We start from the raw sequence: 24,580 nt of genomic DNA on the forward strand, positions 1-24,580 counted from the left end.
AGGTGAAAGAATGAAAATTAGTAAATTATAAAATTTAATACAATTTATTGATGTTATTTGCCTTTTGTTTGCTTTCTAGTTGCATTGTACAAATCATTATAATCTTGAAAAGTAACTTTAATTAGTCGGAAAAGATATAGATATACAATATACTTATTCGAAATTTATAAAAAAAAACAAAAATTGAACGAAAAGTGTGACATTTAGGAAATTGTTCGAGTTAACTTCCCGCGCTTCCCACCAACGACCAACCTGGATCTAGTAACTTTCTTTTCACAATGGTGACTGTCCGTCTAGTGTTATTCGCCGTCGGTCAAAGCGAGGACCAATCAGCGGTCAGAATTGATGATTTCATTTTCAGCAAAATACTTGTTTCTGCATTGCCCTTTATGTTGCCGTGTTCGTTATTCGTTATCGTGAGCCGAGTAACGAGTTAGCTTTGAGTGGGCCTGCGAGTGAGAGCTGAGTCGCTGGTCGCTGCTGAGTGTTGAGAACAACATCGAAAGGTGCTTTATTATTCTCTTCAATTCAAATTTATTATTTTGTGCATTCAATTTGTGTTGTGTGACAAGTGCAATCATTGTTGGAAAGGCGTCAACTACGCCTTCAATAATCGCTTGAAAAGTGGCAATCACATTTAAATAGTTTTCGTCAATTCCTAATATCATGTGCAAATTTAGTGGGAATTTCATATTTTTCTTTTTATCCCCCCCAGTATCATTACAACTAAATTGAAGGTTTGATTTCTAAAGTTTTCACTCTTTTCCTCTTTCTAACAGTTTTGCGGGTTTTGCGAAAGAATTCGTAGTTTGTAATTAGTGTCGCTCGTTTTCTATTCCATAATACATACACATGCAGTTTGCACAAACACTAACACACTAACAGCGAAAAACTTGCAAGAGATCTAACTTCCTTTTATTTTTCGCACTCTTTTGGAATCCAACTTTCTCTCTTGGTCTCAAATCAATTGTTCCATTTTGCATTTTATTCTCCTTGTTATAATCTGTAACAATGCTATTTTTCTTTTTCGCTTACTATTCAGTATTTATAGCGGAATTTTAATATTTTCAAGAATACTATATATAATTTTTTTGTGTTATAATGTTGGTCATTGACCGTTAAAATGACAGTGATTAACAAAACTTTCAAAAGCAATTCGCATTTCGCCGAGTTGAATTTTAAATATAAATTTTCCAAAATGAAATTCAATGATCGAAGGTCAGTGTTATTTGTCATAAAAAAGGGCGCCACTCTTTCTTTTCGCTGGTTATTTTTAAGCTCCCACTACGTAGTTTGCTTCAAATTTACTACTCTTTTATTAAAATTAGCAAATATACAAAAATAATTCACATTCAATTCGGAATTCATTCTTGTCTTGACTGTGCAGTGCAACATCAATAGTTTCTTTGTTCAACAATTTTTTTTTAAATATTTTTTGGACTCTTTCCCAAAAGTAACACGTGTGCTTTTGTTTTATTTCCCCTTTCAGGGTTTCTTAAAACAAAATACGAAATTTCTTTTTCATTTCTGGAATTATGATCTCATGGAACGTTTAAATTTTTAATTTCGTTCAATTTTTTCGTTTTTCTTTTTTGTATTTTTTATGCAATTTTCTCAATGTTATTGGCTTTGAAATTTAAGTTAATGCAAAATGCCAAGAAAGTAATGGAATTTAAAAAAAAATTTTCTCCATTTTAGTGCAAACATTTTTTTTAAGATTGCCAGACGAAATTTACAAAAGGTACTTTCAAAAAAAGAGGACAAAAGTACGTGTGATTATAAAAAAAGAGTACGAAAGTAAAACATTAAAAATTTAAATTTTATTATATACTGTAAACATAATAAAATTTATTATCAATATTGTTAAATAATAATATTATTGTGTTTCATTAAAAGTATAACACTTTTTGGCAATTGAAAGTAAAATTCTTCAAGGAATATGTTAATAATTTACAATAGTATTTTGTCTTGACAACTAAAATTTAACATTTGTAATATTTTTCTAATTAGTATTCAATAGTTTAAAAAATAAAATTAAAAATGTTGAAGGTTTAAACATCATACTTAGATTTTTAAAGGTAATATTTTATTGCATTTAAAATAAATTACATCACTTATTAAACGATAATTTATACAGAGAAAAAAAACAATTTGATTTAAATAACCGATTATTTGACTTATGGAACATTACATTACCGCATATACCTTGTCAGGTTTTTATTCAATTTCAGGTTGTATTATTTATTTTTACTAATAAAATATTATATTATACATCTATGTATTGGAATGTAATAATAACTAATTTTAACCAATTTATGTAATCAATAATAATAATAATAATAATAATAATAATAATAATAATAATATTTTCTAATGCTTTCGAATCGATTACTAATTATTTATAATTACTTTAAGATTCTTAATTTATGTTGCATCCTTTTTCAAAGATTATAATACTAAATAGTGTGTCCTATTTTTTAATGTTGTTATTTATATTAAATAATATATACAAAGTAACCTAAAATTAATATGAATTAAATATAAATAATTTACAATTTTATCTTATTTAATTTTCTCAAAATTATTTATTTATACTATATAAATACAGAACTTTGTCACCTCACAAAGCGAGCTCTTTATATTCCACAATATTACGACTTTTATATTAAATTAACGATAAACAAATTTTTTAATTTTATAAAAATTTTCTTTTATTCCAATTTTTGTTCAACTAAATTTTTACTTGACGTAATTTTTAATCCGCAATTGATTTTCATTGAAATAATTTACATTTTATCAAATATTCATTTTTACAAAATTTGCGTCAGACGGAATTTTTATTTAACCAAATTGTTGTAAAATAAAATTTGCATTTTGTTTTTAATTTAATCGAATTGTTATTTTATCACATACCGGCTTTTGCTATACATTATCAAATTTTGTAAAAATTCTTTTCTTCATACCAAAAAATTTATAAGTATAGTTACGTTTTATAGAATAAAAAATATTTATTCCAAAGTTTACTTACATGCAGTAAATATATATTTTTATTGCTTTCTCCTTCTAAAGGTGATGTAAAATATTTTTGTAGCATTCAGGTATGTATAGATAACAATAATAAAATAAAAAAAATAAATAAAGAAATATTAAGTTATTTCAAACTTAGGATATTTTGTTGGCATTGATAAAGGATCGAAGATTTATTATTTAAGAGGGGGGGGAGGTTTTAACGGTGAAAAAAAGCATGTTTTTAAGAATTTTTTTTTGCGATATGCAAAAAGTTAATTTATTTTATCGCTTTGCATATAATATTGTAACATTTGAAGAATATTTCTCTAAATTTTAATTAAAAAATATTAAGAATTGTGTGAGACAATGAGATTTTTTTCAGGCGCCTTCAAAAATTTGCGGTGTACACTCTAACTCGCAACAGAATCATCCAAATCAAAAAAATCAAAGTGCATTTGTCAAAGGAGATGTTTTTTGAGGTAACGCTGGGAGCTTTTTTTTAAAAAAATTACCAATTTTATAATAACAAATTAATTGATTTTTTTATAGCGAAAATCGACTTTTTGGCTTTCAAGTGCTACAAAAAATCGAAAAATAAAAACAAAAATTCCTCCCAGCGTTACCTCAAAAAACATCTCCTTTAACAAATGCACTTTGATTTTTTTGTTTTAGATGATTCTATTGCGAGTTAGAGTGTACACCGCAAATCAATTTTTCTTGGAGGCGCCTGAGGAAAATCTTAAATTATCTCGCTCAATTCTTAATAATTTTAATTAAAATTTAGAGAAATATTGTTCAAATGTTGCAATATTATATGCAAAGCGATAAAATAAATTAACTTTCTGCGTATCGCCAAAACAAATTCTTAAAAACATGCTTTTTTCACCGTTTAGACCTCCCCCCCCCCCCCCCTTAAGGGCGACAAAATGAGTTGCGAAAGTGACTCTCATTATGAGCTGCAACAAAAATTATCCCCATCAACTCATTCTGAGTTCAAGATGAAATAACAATATTATTACAGTCAAATAACAACCACTTTGTTGTAGAAATATTAATTAGAATCATTGTTTTAAATTAAATTTGTTTCTTAATATAAACCTTAAACCCGATTCATTGTATTTATCGAGAATGAAAAAAAAATGCTCTGGTTAGAACGTGTGAATTTATAAGATGAATACCAACCATGCAACAGAAAACATAAAAATTTTAACGGCGCACCACCGTTGCCATCCAAGGATAATGGCAGATGCTGCTAACATAAAATCCTTAAAATTTTCAATTTCAACAAAAACGAACATAAACTGATATTTGATTTAGGTGAGACTCATTTTGAGTAACTTGAACCGAATTCAAAATGAGTTTAGTTTTTTTCTGTGGATTGAAACTCTATAAAAATTGTATCGACTTTAATTGTATATAGATTTTCTTCTAAATAGATTTCTATATTAATGATGAATGAAGTTTTTTCCATAATTGGTTCCGTGAAAATTAACATATAAAATAAAGAGAAATTCCTAGTAAATCGCGAAGGAGCACAAAGGAGACTTTCAGGTCAAGGATTTAAAAAAAAACTATTTTTCTTTTTTTGATTTAAAATGCTCCCAAGACCCAAGTATCATAAAATTACTGTCCAAAAACATTTTTGAAGGAATATGTAAAAGAAAAAAAGTTATAGCAATTTTTATGACCGTTTCTTAACTCACTGCAATACGTTACGAAAACTTTAAACGCATTTTTCTCGAAAACACATTTTTCAAAACGGGGAGACACTTTTCTCGAAATCTACCGAACAACCAATTTCAAAAAACCAAAAACCATTCTATTCTTTAGACAACAAACCTATTAAATTTCATATTATTTCTACCGAATGTTATTTTTTACGAGGGAAAAAAATGAGCTTATAAAAAATTGCAAAACATTTTAAAAAAATAGTTTTTGAGGATTGTTGTCTAGAAAATTGCTTTATAAAGAGCATCCCGTTTAAATTTCTAATTATTTATGTAAAATAGGTAATAGGTTGCCTGGAAACTGTTTCCCCGAATAAAAGGCACCTTTTGGAAGACGTCACCTATAGTTGCGAAAATGAACTGAAAATACTGAAAAAATTAAATAATTATTTATTTAAAGATTAAGTTTTACATGTTTTTAGATACCCAGGTGCGAAAAGTTGGTCGGGCCATGGTCGCGCCGACCAAGTGGATAGTCGTGCCGACCTTGGCAACCAAAGGTCGGCCGAACTAGCGAATTGTAACACCCGCCGTCCAGTGGCTGACATGGTCGGGCCGACTATGGCTGCCAAAGTCGGACCGACCAGGGGTGCCAAAGTTTTGCCAACCATGTGAAAGAATGTCGGCTTGACTTTGGCAACCATGGTCGTGCCGACCTTGGCAGCCAAAGGTCGGCCGAACTAGCGAATTGTAACACCCGCCGTCCAGTGGCTGACATGGTCGTGCCGACTATGGTTGCCAAAGTCGGGCCGACCAGGGGTGCCAAAGCTTTGCCGACCATGAGAAAGAAGGTCGGATTCACTTTGGCAACCTTGGTCGTGCCGACCTTGGCAGCCAAAAGTCGGCCGACCGATTGCAAAAAATTATTAATTATTTATTATTATTATTAATTATTATTATTCATTATTTATTTGTTTATTGTATACATCTTAACACTAAACGCAATCTTACACATAAATACAAATTAAAATTTCTAACGCTCGCAGGAATCGAACTCGCAACCTAACGCACCGAAGTCTAACACGCTAACCATTACGCTACGCTTACATGAAAGCCTAAGAACAAAAATGATTTTATAAGCTGCAACTTCAAACTGACCATCGGCCCGACTCTGGCCAAAGTCGGCCCGACCAAGTGAAATTAGGTTTTTTGCACTCTGGCTGCCATAGTTTTACCGACCGTCGGCCCGACTCAGGCCAGAGTCGGCCCGACCAATTGAAATTAGGTTTTTTAAACTCTGGCTGCCATAGTTTAACCCACCATCGGCCCGACTCAGGCCAGAGTCGGCCCGACCAACTAAAATTAGGTTCTCTAAACTCTGGCTGCCATAGTTTAACCGACCGTCGGCCCGACTCAGGCCAGAGTCGGCCCGACCAATTGAAATTAGGTTCTCTAAACTCTGGCTGCCATAGTTTCACCGACCGTCGGCCCGACTCAGGCCAGAGTCGGCCCGACCAATTGAAATTAGGTTTTTTAAACTCTGGCTGCCATAGTTTAACCCACCATCGGCCCGACTCAGGCCAAAGTCGGCCCGACCAACAGAAATTAACCTTTTTAAACTCTGGCTGCCATAGTTTAACCCACCATCGGCCCGACTCAGGCCAAAGTCGGCCCGACCAACAGAAATTAACCTTTTTAAACTCTGGCTGCCATAGTTTTACCGACCATCGGCCCGACTCAGGCCAGAGTCGGCCCGACCAACAGAAATTAGGTTTTTTAAACTCTGGCTGCCATAGTTTTACCGACCATCGGCCCGACTCAGGCCAGAGTCGGCCCGACCAATTGAAATTAGGTTTTTTAAACTCTGGCTGCCATAGTTTAACCCACCATCGGCCCGACTCAGGCCAGAGTCGGCCCGACCAACTAAAATTAGGTTCTCTAAACTCTGGCTGCCATAGTTTAACCGACCGTCGGCCCGACTCAGGCCAGAGTCGGCCCGACCAATTGAAATTAGGTTCTCTAAACTCTGGCTGCCATAGTTTTACCGACCGTCGGCCCGACTCAGGCCAAAGTCGGCCCGACCAACAGAAATTAACCTTTTTAAACTCTGGCTGCCATACTTTAGCCGACCATCGGCCCGACTCAGGCCAGAGTCGGCCCGACCAACTAAAATTAGGTTCTCTAAACTCTGGCTGCCATACTTTAGCCGACCATCGGCCCGACTCAGGCCAGAGTCGGCCCGACCAACTAAAATTAGGTTCTCTAAACTTTGGCACCCATAGTCGGCCCAAACTTGGGTGGAAACAGTAACCAAAGTCGGCCCGACTTTGGCTGCCGACCTATTGGCAGCCATAGATGGGCCGACCTGCGCCCGACCTTTCAACTCTGGCGGCCGACCAAAATTCGCACCTGGGTAAGATCGCAAGTCATCATAATTATGTGAGATTGAAACTTTTATGTATTAAGAAAAAACTTATTTCAAAAACAGCATTCTTGTCTTGTAGAAAATCTGGATCAGACATTACAAAGCTTTTATAGATCACCTACAAAGAGTAAAAGTAAATAAAATTTAAAAATGTATCTTTGATAGAAATTTTATCGATTTAATTCCTTTTTGAAAATAAAAACTAAAACTTTAACACAAAAAAAAAATGAAATTGTTGGTGAAAAATTGGATATATTTGACATGAATTTTGCAGACAAAAACAATGGCGACAACACAAATGCGAGCACGAAGCGTAAAAAAGCTTGAAAAGCCTCGGCCGCTGAAGCTGGCTCAGCGTCAATCGACCGTCGACGGGCGGATATCGACAAGTAGGTTTTATTCATTTAATAAATTATTTGTAAGTCACTTTCTCAGTTATTGTAAGTAATTCATGTTTCTCTGCTTTATATTAAATATTTTCTTGTTTATCATTTCTTTTTCATGACATTATTTCTTTATATACAAAGAACAGACGTTATTTGAAAGTTAATGCATTCACTTCGTGATATTATTCAGTAAACATTATGTGTGTATATGATTTACAGCTTCCTCGATATCTCGATACAAAAGACATTTCAATGTAAACACTGAAAATTAATTTTTTATTAAGGTCATTGAGTAATAAGGAATATTGAAATTAATTTTTCTTTTCAAGATTTCAGCCTAATTTTTTATTTATTTCTTCATAATTTCCTACCTTTTTCGCCTTATATTTTTAGAAGAAAAATTTGTAAAAATTGTCATTTTTTGTAAATTAGAAAAATTTTTAATTATGCTTATTTAAAAAAATGTTTAGTATTTTGAAACTTAAAAATCTTTTAATATTATTTCTCAGTCTTTAAATTTAGAAATTTTTTCATGTAATAGCAAAATTTACACTATTTTCAATGTCAATTTTTTTATAAAAATTATTAAAATTTAATTCCTCGAACTTTACAATTAGCTATTAAATATTCTTATTTTTAGAGTAAATTTAAACTATTTTTGAAATAAATTTTTATACGTTTTATTAAAAAAAATTGTCTTTGAAAATAGTTCAAGTAATTCTGGAAATAACAATTTTTAATATTAAATTTTACTATTTTTGAAGGAAATTTTTTTCTGAATTTTACTTCGTATATCGTAAAATTCATGTAATTTTAAAAAAAAAGTTACGGACTACGGAAAGAAATAAAAAAAATATCAATAATTAATAGAAAAAGTTGTCTAAAAAAATAATTTGATTTAAAAAAGCTGAATTTAAAAGAATAAGTAGAAAAAATTTTTGAACTAAATTTTAATTGCGCTATAATACAGAAATAGTAAACTCTTAAATTCGGCACTATGTCTGCTTCAATGTCAATAATAAATGTTGCACCTTAATTTAACAATGCATTAAAAAAAACTTTGTTTTAATATATATTTTAATCTTCTAAAAATACAAAACTTAAATTTTACATATTTTAGAAAATAAACAATTGTTTTTATAGTGTGGAAAAAAGTGTAATGATCGCATATATATAAATTATATAATAAATTTGCGTCGGTAGTGTTGTACATATTAAATGAACTATGAAGTTGGTTCATTCTATTTTCCCTCTTGAAGTTATAAAAAAAACTTATATATTTTTTTTAATTGTAAAAAACCTGAACCTTTCGATTGAAAAAAACAATGAATTGGTTGGTTTGTTTTGCTTATTAACCTTATGTGCTTCAAAGAGTCAAATATGTAACTTTCATTTTTATTTCTATTTCGACGTGAAACAGATCTTTTTTTTTTCTTTTTATTTCATTCTTACTTTATTTTATCTATAATTTTTTCTGAGAAAAAGTATTTCAATAATTATTATTTTTATTTATTTAACAAAATCTCTACTTTTATTGCCGACTTTTTTGCAATAATCATTTTTATTTAAACGAATTTATTATTCATTTTTTTTAATTAAAAATGAAATTTTGTAATTTTGTAGAAAATATTTATTGAATTTGCAAAAAAATTGCACATGGAAATATTTATTTTTAGATACTATTTTTTCGATTCATAAATTTTTCCATTCGAAAATTTTTTTGTGAATACAAAAACATGTTTTCTAGAAAATTACGCACGGATTTCAAAATCAACCAATTTTGAAGATAAATAAAAATTCATAAAGGATAAAAATATTTTCTGTCCGATTTTATTTTATGAGCGCATTGATTCTCGTAAAACAAAATTGTTGTCGTTTGATTGAAATTGCAAATTTCCGAAAATGTTTAAATTAAAAAGTGATTCAGTAAAAATGTGGACAACTATACATTTCGCATCATTGAAATTTTTGTCAGTAAAATAACATTCTTTAATTCTAAATTGCTTTTTCAATTAAAAATAGAAAAAGAAAAAGCTGAAAATCAGCTACTTTTAGTTTAGGTTATGTCACGGTATTGAAATTGTTGAAATAATTTGTAAAATTATTTTTGTAATTTTATTTTTGGGGCGGTATCAATTGCCCAAAATTCAACTGTATACAGGAAAACTGCACACATTCAAGTGCACATGGGAAAACTGTATACAAGCAAATTAAACAAATAAAATCATTAAATTAAATTTAAAAATTGTACAAATTTAAACTGCATAGGTACCGGTAAACTGACCACAGGAAAACTGCACAATATTAAAAATTGCAAATTTTAATAAAAAAATGAAATTAATTTAAACTGATGTATACAGTTAAACTGACCTCAGGAAAACTGCACAAAAGCTTATTTTTAATAAATTTAATAGAAAATAAGCTTTTGTGCAGTTTTCCTGAGGTCAGTTTAACTGTATACAGTTTAAATTTGTACAATTTTTAAATTTAATTTAATGATTTTATTTATTTTTAATAATAATATAACTTCTTCAAGAATTTTTTCTTTAATAAACATTAGAAATTCCAAAAAAATAAACTTAAAAATATAGATTTAAAACAAGGTGGCCGCAACTCAGGGAAAAACTGTAAATCAGGGAAAAGTCAGGGAATTTTGATCGAGAAAAACCACAAATTAAAAAACTTTGATACTTAAATGTCAATTCAGTTTTTTATTTAGACGTTTTTGTAATATAGCTCATTATAATGGTGCCGTCATATTCATCATATTTTTTATAAGTTTGGACCTTCTTACGGATATTTCAATGTAGAATATTAAATAATTCAAAAATTTGTTAGTCAGGGAAAAGTCAGGGAATTTTTTTCAACAATTTTACACCACTTTACACCACTTTAAACACGTGACAGCCTTTGTTTTGGATTCCATTTCCCTGAAAGTCAAAATAGATGGCTCTGTTTTTACTTCTTGATGAAGTCTTTTGTTTTTCTTTGCCATTTAATAAAATTTGTCAAGAAAAGTAACTTGAAACGAAAAATGTCAAACATTTTATGAGCATATTTATTGTAAAGAAAAATATGTAACAAGAAGTTTAAGTATTTTAATTGTTTTTTGGAAAGATAAATTTTAATAATATAAATTATGATACGCAGACCAAAAACAGGTAAATTTTTAATTTTTTAGAGAAAAGAAAACGAAATTGTTTGATGATAAATTTGAATAAGTGACAGTTGAACATGTAATTTTATTTTATTTGAAATAGAAACTTATTAACACGGTTTTTTTCTTTTTTTCCATTTTCAATAGTTGAGGACATTCTGTCCTTAATCGACAATGTGATAATGCAATTAAGCAATGGTTACCACGATCGAATGCTGCAAACAAAAGTGATTACAATGTGCAATCACCTGAAGCTGTATTCTTCGCAGCTGGAAACTATGTACAAAGGTTAGTGTCTAAATTCTACAAATTCCTAAAATATCAGATATTTTCAAAACACAATTTTTCTTTCTTTTCCCCCTGCTTTTAAATTTATCTTATCGTCATAATTATATTGTTTTCTAATATTAGTAAATTTTACAGTCTACGTCAATTTTCACCAGATTTCATTTATATAATAATTATTTCATTTTATTTTTTTTCACTACAATTTTTAATTATTATCAAATTTCGAAAATTCAAATATAAAAAAAAAACAATCTATACCTACATTAAAATTTTTTAGAATTATTATCAAGATTTTGAAAAAAACAATTATTTTCATATACTTTTTAATAAAAATTCTTACAAAAATTAATTATTTCCTTAAATTGTTCAAAAAGTCTTTTAAAACTCGATTACATATTTTCCAAAAATATTACATTGCAATATTTGTAAAAGCCTAATTTTTAGAATTTTTTAATAATATTTTTTTTTAGATTTAATTATTTTCAAAATAATAATTATTATTGTAAAAACGGCGTTTTAAATAATTTAATTTCGAAAGAGTTACAATTTCAATTTTTATTAATTAGTTAATTTTAAAAATATTTCAGTTCTAAATTTTAAAGATAATTGAAATTCTTAAAAATAATATTTATTACTTATATATAATACTATTTATTCTAATAATGTAATAATAAATTCTTAGTAAGGAACATTTTTTTATACCACGCATTGAAATTGGAAATTGATATAAAAATTACAAACTTAATGAAACAAAAATTTATGGACTGTGTACAAAAAATATTAATAATGTTGAGCAATTAACATTTACTTTTCCTAATGATTTAAAATACTCGAGATGAATCAAAAATTTACGTTCAGCTTCAAAAATATAGTATTTTTAAATTCTTGGGAAAATGATCCATGTCTAGAAGTGGTGTCAGCATCTGTGACAAACATAAAAAAAACTCTTCCGAAAACAAAAAATTATTTTTGACATTTCAAATTTTACTTTTTTTTTTATAAAATACAGTTTTACAGGTCAAAATTTGTTTATTTTATTTACATATCTTTATTTATTTATTTATTTATTTATTTTAATGTTTCCTATTTTTTCAATATTTGACTAAACAACTTACACTCTTGATTTAAATCAATAGTTAATGAAGTAATAAATTTAAAATAATTAATTTTTTTTCACCAAATCACCCAATAGAATTTTAACTGGCAATCAGTAAAATTTCACTGCTTGAAATCTGTAGTGACATTTTTTTTGAGAGACTTGAACTTTTTTTCAACTGTTGATAATATAAAATAAGATTTGTCGAAAAGATTTATATGAAATATTTTTCTTAGGGAAAAAATGTCTTTAAAAAAAAGAAATGGGAAATTCGGGTATTTCCCAGATTGCAAACGACCCTTTTCACGATCGTAAAACTCCCGCAGTGAAGGGTCTACTGGACAATTTTTTCCAAATTATTTTGAAAAGTATATTTATATATTTCTCTGTATAAAAAAATAGAGGATTTATTTTTTGGCTCAAGTAACGATTCGAATATCAGATGTTTCAAATTACTATTTTGTTGGTATAAGATTCAAAGTGGGCAACAAATCTTGAAACCTTTATAACTAGGAAGAGCGTCACAGAGAAAAAAATAATATTGTAGAGAATACGACTCGGCTTTTCTTCTCTCACCTTTATTTTCCGAAAAATTAAAAAAAAGTTTCTGAATTTTTCTTTTTTGATGTTAAACATTTTTTCACAAAAATGAATTAGTATTTTTGTACTATTCTTTCTTTTGAAAAATTATTATAAAAAAAGTATTTCTATCATTTTTTTTTTTGTTTCTAATAATCAAATTCCATTTTCAGTTTGTTTTACAGTCTAACCTATCGGAATGAAATTCTATTTTAAAAATTTTTTTGTATTCAAAAATGTCCAATAAAAATTATTTTCCCTTAGTTTCATTTTCCCTTTTTATTATATCATCAGTGACAATTAGATTAAAAAATAAAAATGTATTTTGTTTTACATTATTGAATAGCAATAGACTCAGGTGAATAATAGATTTTTTGTACATTTCTAGATCAGCTTGATAGAGCCTTTGTAGTAATTAGAAACGCCAGCCACGATGGAAGATTGGATGTCACAACAAGAGTTCACTTGCTGGAACTTATCGAATTGAGAGCCAAACAATGGCACCACTCCGACTCAATGGATGCTTATTATACGCAAAAACTTACGCATTTAGATAATGTAAGTCTTTTTTCACTCTTTTTCTTCCTTTCAAATCTTTTCAATTCCTATCGAAATAATTGAAAAATATCTGAAATTTAAATGGAGAGTAGTTTCAGAAGCACGAGAAATACTTTCAATATTTTCCAAAAACAAAATTGAGAATTTTCATTATAAACAAGAAATTTTGCCAATTTCTATTGGCATTTATTTAAAGAAAAAAAAATTTTGTTAAAAATTGTGATTAAAAAATTATTATGCAAATTTTCTTTACTTTTTTCTTAAAAAAAAATTGAAAATTTTGTTAATACATTGTCACAGATAAATATAAATGAGAAATTTATTTTCTTTTCTCAAAAGGAAACAACTGAGAATTTTGTACCAAAATTGAGATTATGAAATAGAAATTATGTCATTTTTTTTATTTATTTCACAAAGGGAACGTTCATAAACTACGTAGCACGTCTAGGGGGAGGGGGGGGGGGTGGGTCAAGCAATTGTCTACCATAAGAGGAAAAAATGGCGCTAATACATGTAATTGCGTCCACGTGAGGGGAGGGGGTGGGGGGTTAAAATTTTCAAAAAATTGGTCTACGTAGTTTATGAACGTTCCCAAAAACAAATTTATAATTTCGTTGAAAATCATGATTAATAAAAAAAATTGCGGCCTTGTTTTTTCATTTTTCTCCAAAAAAAAACTTGTCAAAAAAATGATATAATTTCTATTTTATAATCACAATTTTGTATAAATAAATTCTATTCATAAAAAATTTTTTCTTTTATTTTTAAATAGAACTTGTAACTTGTACTGGTTACTTTTTATGAATTGTGAATTAAATTAATTTTGATGACCTACATATTAATTGGAACTGTTCTAACAATAGTTTGGGACCAGTAAAAAATTTTTTGACTAACAATTGTTAGTAAACAGAAGATAAAGTTCGCTCAAAAAAAAAATTTTTATCTTCTGCTAAATATCGGCTGTGGTTACTTTTTATGAACTGTGAATTAAATTAATTTTGATGACCCAGATATTAATTGGAATTGTTCTACCAATAGTTTGGAATAGTAAATAATTTTTTTTTAATTTAGAATATTTCTGGAATTTTGCCTGTTAAAGATTTTTAAGAAAATTCAGGGTTCCTACAGAATCATGGAAATCATGGAAAAGGCCTGGAATTTTTAAAAGTTTCTAAATTTTTTCTGTTTTCCACTTTTTCTCTTAAATAGAAATTCAAATAATAATAAAGCTAAATGGCATAAAAGGGAAGAAAAAATGTTAAATTTTAAGAAATTCGGATTTTAGAATTTTTGATAATTTTCGATAATTTTAGATTGTTTACCAAAGAGTCGAGACTATTAAAAAAGTAAAGTACTTTCCAAGAGCACAAAAATAATGAAGCTAAATTCCATAAAAGAGAGGAAAAAATGTTGAATTTTAAGAAATTCGGATTTTTGAATTTTTGATAATTTTCGAAAATTTTAGATTTTTTACCAAAGAGTCGAGACAATTTAATAAGTAAAGTATTTTCCAAAAGCACAAAAATAATGAAGCTAAATCCCATAAAAGAGAGGAAAAAATGCTGAATTTTAAGAAAAACGGATTTTTGAATTTTTGATAATTTTCGATAATTTTAGAATTTTTACCAAAGGGCGGAGACTATTAAATAAGTAAAGTGTTTTTAAAGAGCCCAAAAATAATGAAATTAGATTTAAAATTCCACTGGAATTTCGTAAAAATTTGACCTGGAAATCATGGAAAAGGTATGGAATTTTAAATTTGGATTTCTGTAGGAATCCTGAAAATTTTAAGTTAAAATTAAAAAATGTTTTTATCTCATTGTCATATAAAAATCTCTAAGGAAGAAAAATTTTTGGTTTGTAATTCTTATTAAATTTTTGGTATTTGGAAGTTTAAAAAAATTTTTAGAGCTGAAAATGTGTTATTGGGCCAGAAATTTTTTTAATTTTTGACTGGAATTTCATAAGTATTGACCTAGAAAATCTTGGGAAAAGCCTGGAATTTTATATATTTATCATTATTGTGACAACCATGAATAAAGAATTGAATTTTTGTATTTAAATAATTGAATTCTCGAAACTCGAAGAACTTTCGGAAAATGATTAAAAATAATTGATTTAGAGATGAAGTTTAGCTAAAAATTGTAGAAAATAATTGAATTTTGGAAGTTGTAATTGTTAGAAGTTATTAAATTTCAGAAGTTTTTAAATTTTATTTCCCTTTAGAAAACAAATAAGTATTTTTAAATATTTATTTAACAAAATTATTGAAATTTTGAATAATTGAATTTAGAAATCATTGGAAGGTGAGAAAAATACAAAATAAAATTTTTGTGACAGCACTGAAGCCTGAGGATTATACATTTGTCCCACAAGGTTTTAAATAAACTTGTTTTTGTATATTTTAGCACCACCATAATGAAGCAAGATCTCCGGAGAATCCAACTCTGATGATGATGCCACTAGCGTCGCCCTCGACACCAGTTTTGAGACCAGGTGAGGTGATTAAGAACAGTGGGAAATTTGCGAAACCAACGCGGATTCCTGGCAAAAATTATTGCAAGGATGAAGTTATTATTCGCAACAGTGATTCAGGAAAAGGTAATTGAACATAAATGTGTAAACTTGTCTGTTTGTTTTCAAATGACGACAATTTCCTTATTTTTTTTATTCTTTGCTTCAACTATTAGTTGCATTCCTTCGAACAAAAGTCCCAATACTTTGTTCATTTTTATGCACCAGTTTTTAATTTTCATGTATATAGTCATATAGACAAGAAATATTTGTGTCAGAATTAAAAGAAAAATTGTTTGTGTGATAAAAAAAACAGTGATGGGAATAAAAGGGCGACGAGTTCACATGATCGAAGAACTCAGCGAGACCATCATCTCTTTCCAGCGAGGTAAAGCAAATGAGTGCCAAAGCAGCTTTGCAGCATTTAATCATGCATTCGGAGACATTAATTGAATGTTCTTTCATTCGTTTTTCCTTTTCACTTTTTACAAAATCTTCCTTTTTTTATTGATTTACTTTTATTTTAATTAATTTGTAATTTACAAGTATAATGAAAATTTGAAATACGATTTTGTACTCTCAATTTTTTGAATTCCATTTTTTTGTCTAATCTGTCTTTTTTCAGTCTAATCTGAATAACTTACTATTAAAAAAAGTTTGACCCTTGTTTTTTGAAAAATGAGAAATTAACAACTGATAAAAAATGTTTCTTGACATTAACAACTTGATGTGGTCGATTTACAGAAATCTTTCAGCTGTGGACTTGTAGCATTCGCTTTTTTCCTCTACAATGATTGAGATTAAAATTCTTAGCATGTAACACAATAAGCTGCACAGAAATGTTCCATTCTGAATTACTAATTGGCCGCAATTATCGTTTTTTTAAAATTAGTTTATTAACAGATTGACATTAATCTATAACAATTTTGTGAGATTGAGGTGCCTTACTTTGAATAATAATTTAATTTTTTTACAGTGAACCCCGGAGCGAAAGAGAGGCTTGTCCAAATCACGGGAACTTCAGAGGACAAGATACAGTAAGTGAATTTACGATTCCTAATTGAAATACATACATTGTAAAATGGCATTTTCAGTTACGCGAAGGATTTAATAAAGAACACGATACAACGAAATGCATCGCCCGTTCGACTTGATCAAGGTGGAGGAGAGAAAAGCGGGATAGGCGACTCAAGCTCGTCCCTGAACAGCAGCGCGTCTGACGAAAGCAACAGACTGCAAAGCTCGCGTTCTCGTCTTGCCCACAGCTTCTCCACCAACGACGCCAGTATTGGCGAATACAAACTTACGGTTATTGTCGGTAACCAATCTTTGAAGATCTCTGGCTGTGATTTGAACCTTGTCAAGGTAAATTATTCACACAACTGTTTGAGTAAAGTATCGAATAATAAAAAGTATTAACAATCTTATGCCATCTAATTGCAGACCGCGAAACAAATTCTGGAAGATCTTCTGTCTGGAGATGGAGAGCAGTCCAACAGCGGGGTTGAGTTCTTCAGTCTGGAAGAAGAGGCTGCCTTTTCTCCAGTCAATCAGTCCAGCCCGCAGATTTACTCCAACATTTACTCGAACAAGGCCCAAGTCCCAGGCAGAGAACTGAGTCTCGAAAGCAGTACAACTTCTGAAAACGAGGAAACTTACAAAGCTCGTGCAATTTCGGAACCCACGAAGACGAAGCCGAAGAAAAATGGTAATTTTTTTCAATTATTAGAGTCCATTTTGTGTCAAAGTCGATTCGATTTTTCCATTAACGTTCTGTGTAAAAATCGCATCTACAATAATTTAGGAGTAACTATTTTTGTGTTTTCGAATGTTAAATTAAGTTTGCAAATTAAATTATGATTCTTAATTCAAAATAATTAAAGTTATTATCTAAAAATTCTAAAAAATAAATAAATTTCGAAAAAATTACAGTTTTAATTTTTAGAAATAACTAAATTTCAAATTATTATTTCACATTTAATTAAATTTCAAAAGGTTTGAAATTGAAATTATAAAAAATATTAATTCTCGTGGGAAGTTAAATATTAAGTAAGTACTTAAATATTAATTTGCCAAAAATGATACAAGTTTTGAATAATTTAACTTAGAAACTCTGATAAAAATGAGGTTTTTGAAAAATTGTAATTACAATTTTTTACAGATAGTTCAATTTCCAAAAATAATTAAAAAATTTAGAACAGTTGAAAATTTTGTTAAATTTCATTAAAATACATTTTATATTTTTAATTTTACGAATATGTAATTTTCAAGTATAATCGTATTTTTGAAGAATTCTAACTGAAAATTTGGAAAATAATTTAGATTTGAATAGTTATTACCAGAAGAAAAAAGTTAAAAAAAATTTGTGAAATCATGGAAGAGTCGAGTAAATAGAAAGTCAAATTTTTGTAAAAATCGTTAATAAAATAATTACTTTTTTAATTACCCTTTTCGTAATTTGAATCGACTAAAACTACTTTTTTGGGGTTTTAAAGTCGAATTCATAATAAAATTCTCAATTTTAGTGTCTTTTTTGTTTGCCTCTTAAACTATGAAATTACCATCAATTATTCTAATGTAAAACCTTTAAATGTTTCTATTTCTAACAATAATTTCTTTTCAAATAACTTAATTCTTGACGAACTATCAAAATTATTACTCATAAATAATTTAATGAATAATTTTACTTCAATATTTCAACATTACAGTAGAGACTCCATTATCCGGATATTCGATTATCCGGACAAATTTAAAATAAAAATTTTTTTTTTAATATAAAGTTTATAAGGTCTCAAGCCGTTAATTAACTTCTATTTTAAATTTATTTACACGAAATGTTGCGTTTTAAAGTGTTTTAATTATTTTAAGAAAATGGTTATGTAAATATTTTGAAATATTTCTAACTAAATATTTATTAATGTTGACTTTAAAAGTTTAGTTTGTTTCTGTCTTATTTTAATACATATATGCAAATAAATACATAAAATTATGAATCAAAAATTTGTTTAATTCGTACTTTACTCGATTATCCGGATTTTTGATTATCCGGACAAGTGCCTGCATCCATTAGTCCGGATAATGGAGTCTCTACTGTACTTATGCATAAGGATTAAATTTTAAGAAACATTCAATTAATCAATAAATTATTTATTCTTTTATTTAAATAATTGAATTGTCATAGAATTTTTTAATAAAAATTGATTTAAAAATGAATTTTAGTTAAAACTTTATATTATAATTGAATACCTATTAAAAGCATTATAGCGGGAATTTTTTTAGAAATAATTGAATTTTGAAAAGGTTTTAAATTAAAATCTTAGAAAATCTGTATTTTTCATATTTTTAACTAATAATTCTGTAGAATTAATGTTTTTTCAAAATGTTTAATTAAATTTTTTGGAAATTATTTCAAGTTTTCATTTTTATATTTAATTGAAGAGTTTCCGAATAATGCAAATTTTTATAAAATTGAATTGTAAACTTTTTGAAAAATTATTAAAAATAATTGATTTAAAGAAGAATTGTAGTTAAGAATTGTAGAAAATAATAATTGAATTAAAATAATGGAAATAATTTTAAAGAAGTTACTGTAATAATATTTTTATAATACCTATAAAATAATGAATTTACCATTCAGTCATCTTTAATTATTATATTACAAAACATGAAGATTATTTTCTAATTGAAAAAAATGAATTTTTCAGCCTCGAGGGAATTGTCGTACGATTTTTTAATGATGTGCTCCGAAGGACCCTATGCAAAGAGGGCTCCCGCAGATTGGGCTCGAATCCAAAAGGAGTGCCCCAACATTGTGCGCAAGGTATTTGACAGGAATGATAATTACATTTCTCACAATATGTTTGCAATGAATAATAACAAAACCGTTGAGCCCAAGGCTAGTTACTTCATTGACGCCGAAAATAACAAACATCCACGCTACAATTTCGTCTACTTGCTCTAAAGAAGTTTATTAAATTTTGTTCCTTCGTTACTAAAGAGTTCTCTATCAAAAATCGGACAACTGCAATTGTCAAAACATTGCAAAACATTGCAAAACATTGCAAAATCTGTTCCGATTACAGGATAAAAAATTATTTTCTCAGACAGATACTTTGAAAACTTTTCCAAGATGAAGTTTTTAACGCTCTCTGAATATATTACACGAATAGAATGAATACATTAAGAAGAAACGAAACTGTTAAGGCTGATGAGGCTATGAACCGGAATTTCATAGTCAGACTCGTTTACACTTATTTCCTTCTGGAAAATTACTCAACGTTTAAGGCATTGATTCTCAGAGAAATTTATTAATCAGAGACTTTACATTATTATTGTTGATGAAAGTATGTAAAAGTTTTTATACTAGTGTTAAGATTTACAATATTCGACTGAAGCCAAACTATTATTAGTAAACTATCATTAGTATTCGAATCAATAGATTTAATTGTTTATATAAACCAAAAAGAAGGTTGTGAAGAACTTAGAGAAATAATTAACTACCCTATAGTATTATTATAAAAGAAAGTATATCTCACGTTAACAGTATTACACGATAGTTGAGCTATTTTGTACCATGTTTAAACTTCTATTACAGAAGTATTTACACTCACAACCAAAGAGATTAAACTAAATGCGCGTTTATCTAAAATCCATGACAAATACACTTAGTCTTCTTTTCGTTCTTAATCTCTTGCATTGTAAAATTCATCAAAGAGATTCTTCCGTTAAAAATCTTTCTTTAGACGTACTTTCTTAACAGACTCTTTATTTTCTTTTTTTTTTTTACTTTCTTAACAGTATCCATGATTAAGAAAATTGTTTTTTGTCATTTGATAAATTTGATAAATTTAATAAACGCATTAATTCACATGTTGCACGTTTTTGCTTGAAATCATAAACATTTAAAAAAAAATGCATTTACATTTTTTTTGTTTCTAAAAAGAACTAACAAGTTTGGGATTTTTTTCTATCATCTAAATTCCGTTTTGGAATAAATTATTTATATGTTTTGGGCAGTTACTTCACGCCCATGGGACATATTAGTCCAACTTATAAAAAATTATCTCTAAATAAAATCAATATTATTATAATTATATTATAAAGTATTATTTTCTAAAATATTAATAAAATTCTTTGAAACAATTCAATTATTTTGTTAAAATTTTTTAAAATTCTAATTAAGTTTATTTTGAAGAATTTCTTTGAATTTTTTTTTAAATAATGGAGTTTCTTTAATAATTTTAATTAAAATTTTTTAAAATAATTAAATTTTATAAACAATTTCTTTCAAGTTTTTAAAATAATCGTGTTTGTTAATAATTGAAATAAAACATTATTTTAATTATTGAATTTCATTAAAATTTTAGAAAATAATTGAATTCTTTTGAAAAATTTTATAACGAATTAAGAAAAAAAATTGAATTCTTTCGTGAAATTTTTTTGAAGATAATTGAATTTTTGCAAAGAATTTTATTATTTATAATTACAACTGAATTCATGCAAAAAATTATACATTTAGAAAAATAATTGAATTGGTTTGAAGAATTTATTTTTAGAAAATTGAATTCTTTCATGAAATATTATTAAAATTGTATTAAAAGGAACTGAATTCCTGCAAAGAATTTTAGATTTAGAAAAATAATTGAATTGGTTTAAAGAATTTATTGAAATTTTTTATGACGAATTAAGAAAAAAATTGAATTCTTTCGTGAAATTGTTTTGAATATAACTGAATTTTTGCAAAGAATTTTTTCTATTTATAAATAAAATTGAATTGTTTTGAAGAATTTATTAAAATTTTTAAAAATAATTATAAATACAATTCCTTGAAAGAATTCTATTCTATTAAAAAAAAAATTGTATAATTCGTCTAAAAAATTCAATTATTTCCTTAATTTTGATAAAATTCTTTATAAAAATTCAATTATTTTCAATGCAATTTTAACTAAATTCCTTGAAAGAATTTTAATTATCTTTGAAACAATTAAATTATTATCAAATTATTAATTATTATTATTATTATTCGCAAGAATTAAATTATTTTCAAAAGTTTTTATTAAAATTCTTCAAAACAATTTAATCATTTTCAAAAATTGCCAAGAATTCAATTATTTTCAAAAAAATTTCTTGATGAAATTAAATTATTTTTTAAATTTGAAGGAATTTAATTATTTTTCGAACAATTTTAATTAAATTCCTTGAATTAAAGAATTATTATTATTTTTCTTTTTATTGTGTTTCGTTTTATTATTTTCATAAGTAATGTAGTGCTTCGCTGGAATTGAATTACTTTCAAAATGTTTTAATAAAATTCTTTGAAACAAATTCATTTCCTTAAGAAAAATTTAAATAATATGCAAGAAATAAATTACATAGGTAATTATTTATATTTATTTCATATTTGAAATTATAAAAGTTAAAGAAATTAAATGTTTTTTCCTGTAAAATAAATACTACATATTCTATCTTTATTTTGCAGTGATAAAAATTAATTTAACCATATTTCATATGTAACTATTTTTATATTTTGTAATGTTAAATTAAATTATGATTTTTAATTTTAATTTAATTTTTTTTTTGTTTTATTAGTTTTTGTTATTTTTGAATCTTCAAAGCATTAAATTAGAAGTTCTTTAATTTTAAAATTGAGAATATTTAAAAATTTTCAAACAAGATGTTCATTTAAACGGTTCAAGGTACATTTAATAATAATTGAAATGAAACTTTTAGAGTTTAGACAGAGTCAAACTGACTTTATTTATAATACCTAAAATAAACCAAACTTGTTTTTATATTTAAATTATTTTTTCTTTGTGTAATAAAGAGACTAGTTTTAAGTTTTTTAAAATTATTAATACTTAAAAATTAAAAATTAATATTAACTTGTTAATAATAATATTAGTAATTAATATTGATTTTAATTTTAATAAAAATGAATACTTAAATATACTAGTAATCTACTAGTTTTTAAAATATGTATGTATGTTTGTATATGTTGTTTTGAAAGAGCTTTTAATAATCAGCACTGCCATTGACAATCTTCTTATTTGCCATTTAAAGCACACATCTAGGGCTATTTAAGAGGTAAGACTTTCATCATATTCCTTCCTTTACTAATACGTAATAACTTTAGACAATTTTTTAATGAGAATTACACTTTCATTTTACTATCTCTTTATCATTTCTTTAATTTTCTTTAATCTGTATTTTTCACAGTAATTTTTCTCTGCACTAAGTTTGAAAAATTAAATGAAAATTATTATTAAAATTTTCTGTATTTACATTTTTCTTTATGTGGGTCATTCCATTTTTTTCGACTAAATAGTTGTTGTGGGTGGGACAATTTTAAAAAAATTTGATTCTTTTATAAAGCGCAATAGGCGAATCCAAGCGATTTTTAAAAACGTTATTCGTCATATTGGATCTACCATTTTGAATTTCAAAAAACGGACATCAGATTCAAAATCAGCGACCCTAAAAACCCCCAAGCGACAAGTTTCAAGTAAATCCAATCAGTTTTTAAGAATTCGTCCTAATTTCATATTGAAATTTGAAAAACTAATAAAAATGCTATTCAAAAGAATAGAATTTTTGAAATGATTTTTATTCTTTCCTCTCTTACTGAAATAAAATGGATTGACCCAGCTGTATAAATTTTTGATAAAATTAGTTAACTTGAATTTAATTGGTAATTACACTTTTTTAGGCACCGATTCGCTGGTTCGAACCGGAAACTTATAAGGCAAAAGTAGCTGCTGCTGGCCTTGTCACGATATTACCTGCTGGTGAAGCAGACAACGATCCCGAATAGTAGCAACAAGAAATTAATAAAAGGAAGAGACTTAGAAATTTCATCAGATTGCAGCTGTTTTATGCGACGTTGATAAATACCTATTTTTCTTTGGACATACAAAGTTGTAGGTCCTTATATATTTTTCATTTATAAAACTATATTGAGATTAATTTTGTTCACCATTTTATATGGATGCGAACATACAGAAATGTGTTTAGAGAATATGCGACCGACGTGTAGGCCCAACAATAATCGAATTATTAGTCAAAATTTTTCTTTTTCTCTTATATTACCTATTTTATTTCACTTATTCTTTTTTCACCAAATTATTTTATTCTTTATTTACAAACTTACATATTTTACTCTTTTTTAAATATTTTTTTTTCTCTTGAATTTCTCATTATTTATTAAATTATTGTTCTTTATTTATTTTCATCAAATATTTTTATTTATTTATTTCGTTTTATCAAACATTTTCATTTATTTATTTTTATCAAATAGTTTTATTTATTTCTTTTTATCAAATATTTTTATTTATTTAATTTTATTAAATCTTTTTATTTATTTATTTTCTATTCTACATCATATTATTTAATCGTTATTTATTTTTTTGTCTATTATTTTTATATTTTCTTTTGCATTTTGAGTTTTCGTGGGTATAAACGGCTTACTCGTCCTAATTAATTTCTACTTTCTCTAAAATGCAAAAAAAAAGTTATTTTTGACTAGTCGAATGTTTTTATTTTTTAAATATTTTGTTATAATGTTGTGAAATTTATTCATTTGTGATTATAAAATTATTGTCGATTTATATTTTATTATCTGTAAGAGATTTTTTCTTATTAAAATTCTTTAATTAATTTGAGTGACATCAACAATTTATGTCAATTTATTAAAAAAAATTTGATGGTGCGATATTTATTATTATTATTTGTTATTCTTTAGGAATTGAGTTTATTTTTTGATAACGTCTGTAAAATTTTAAGGAAATTAATCCAGGAGATTAAAATAAAAAATTTATTTAAATTGTATAAGAAATAGAAAAAGTAGTCACTGAGAATAGAACTCACAAAAATGAATTTAATTCTTTTTAAAATAAAATAAATTGC

General features: G+C 27.0%; 1 protein-coding gene across 6 annotated transcripts; it reads left to right on the forward strand.

Annotated features, from left to right (window-relative positions):
• Window positions 1-349: 349 nt before the first annotated feature.
• On the forward strand, window positions 350-23,831 carry LOC122505910 (eukaryotic translation initiation factor 4E-binding protein Mextli). Of its 6 annotated transcripts, XM_043617820.1 has the most exons (12): window positions 350-506; window positions 7,376-7,490; window positions 10,792-10,932; window positions 12,996-13,165; window positions 15,574-15,766; window positions 15,996-16,067; window positions 16,656-16,716; window positions 16,774-17,044; window positions 17,123-17,387; window positions 19,384-19,499; window positions 22,739-22,762; window positions 23,385-23,831. In XM_043617820.1, exons 2-11 carry the CDS (start codon window positions 7,385-7,387, stop codon window positions 22,757-22,759), a joined length of 1,416 nt encoding a protein of 471 aa, XP_043473755.1. In that variant the 5' UTR covers window positions 350-506; window positions 7,376-7,384; the 3' UTR covers window positions 22,760-22,762; window positions 23,385-23,831. The 6 variants fall into 6 exon arrangements, with proteins under 6 accessions (XP_043473755.1, XP_043473733.1, XP_043473724.1 ...); XM_043617798.1 differs by lacking the exon at window positions 22,739-22,762; XM_043617789.1 differs by lacking the exons at window positions 22,739-22,762; window positions 23,385-23,831 and having other exon boundaries at window positions 19,384-20,548.
• Window positions 23,832-24,580: the final 749 nt, after the last annotated feature.

Source organism: Leptopilina heterotoma, unplaced genomic scaffold, assembly GCF_015476425.1.
Source record: "Leptopilina heterotoma isolate Lh14 unplaced genomic scaffold, ASM1547642v1 Lhet_113, whole genome shotgun sequence".
Lineage (NCBI taxonomy): Eukaryota > Metazoa > Arthropoda > Insecta > Hymenoptera > Figitidae > Leptopilina > Leptopilina heterotoma.

Coding starts and splice junctions, on each gene's coding strand:
- LOC122505910 (XM_043617789.1), top strand. CDS start 7,385: ATGGCGACAACACAAATGCGAGCACGAAGCGTAAAAAAGCTTGAAAAG. Junction 16,717..16,773: donor ACTTCAGAGGACAAGATACA/GTAAGTGAATTT, acceptor TGGCATTTTCAG/TTACGCGAAGGATTTAATAA. Junction 17,388..19,383: donor GACGAAGCCGAAGAAAAATG/GTAATTTTTTTC, acceptor TGAATTTTTCAG/CCTCGAGGGAATTGTCGTAC.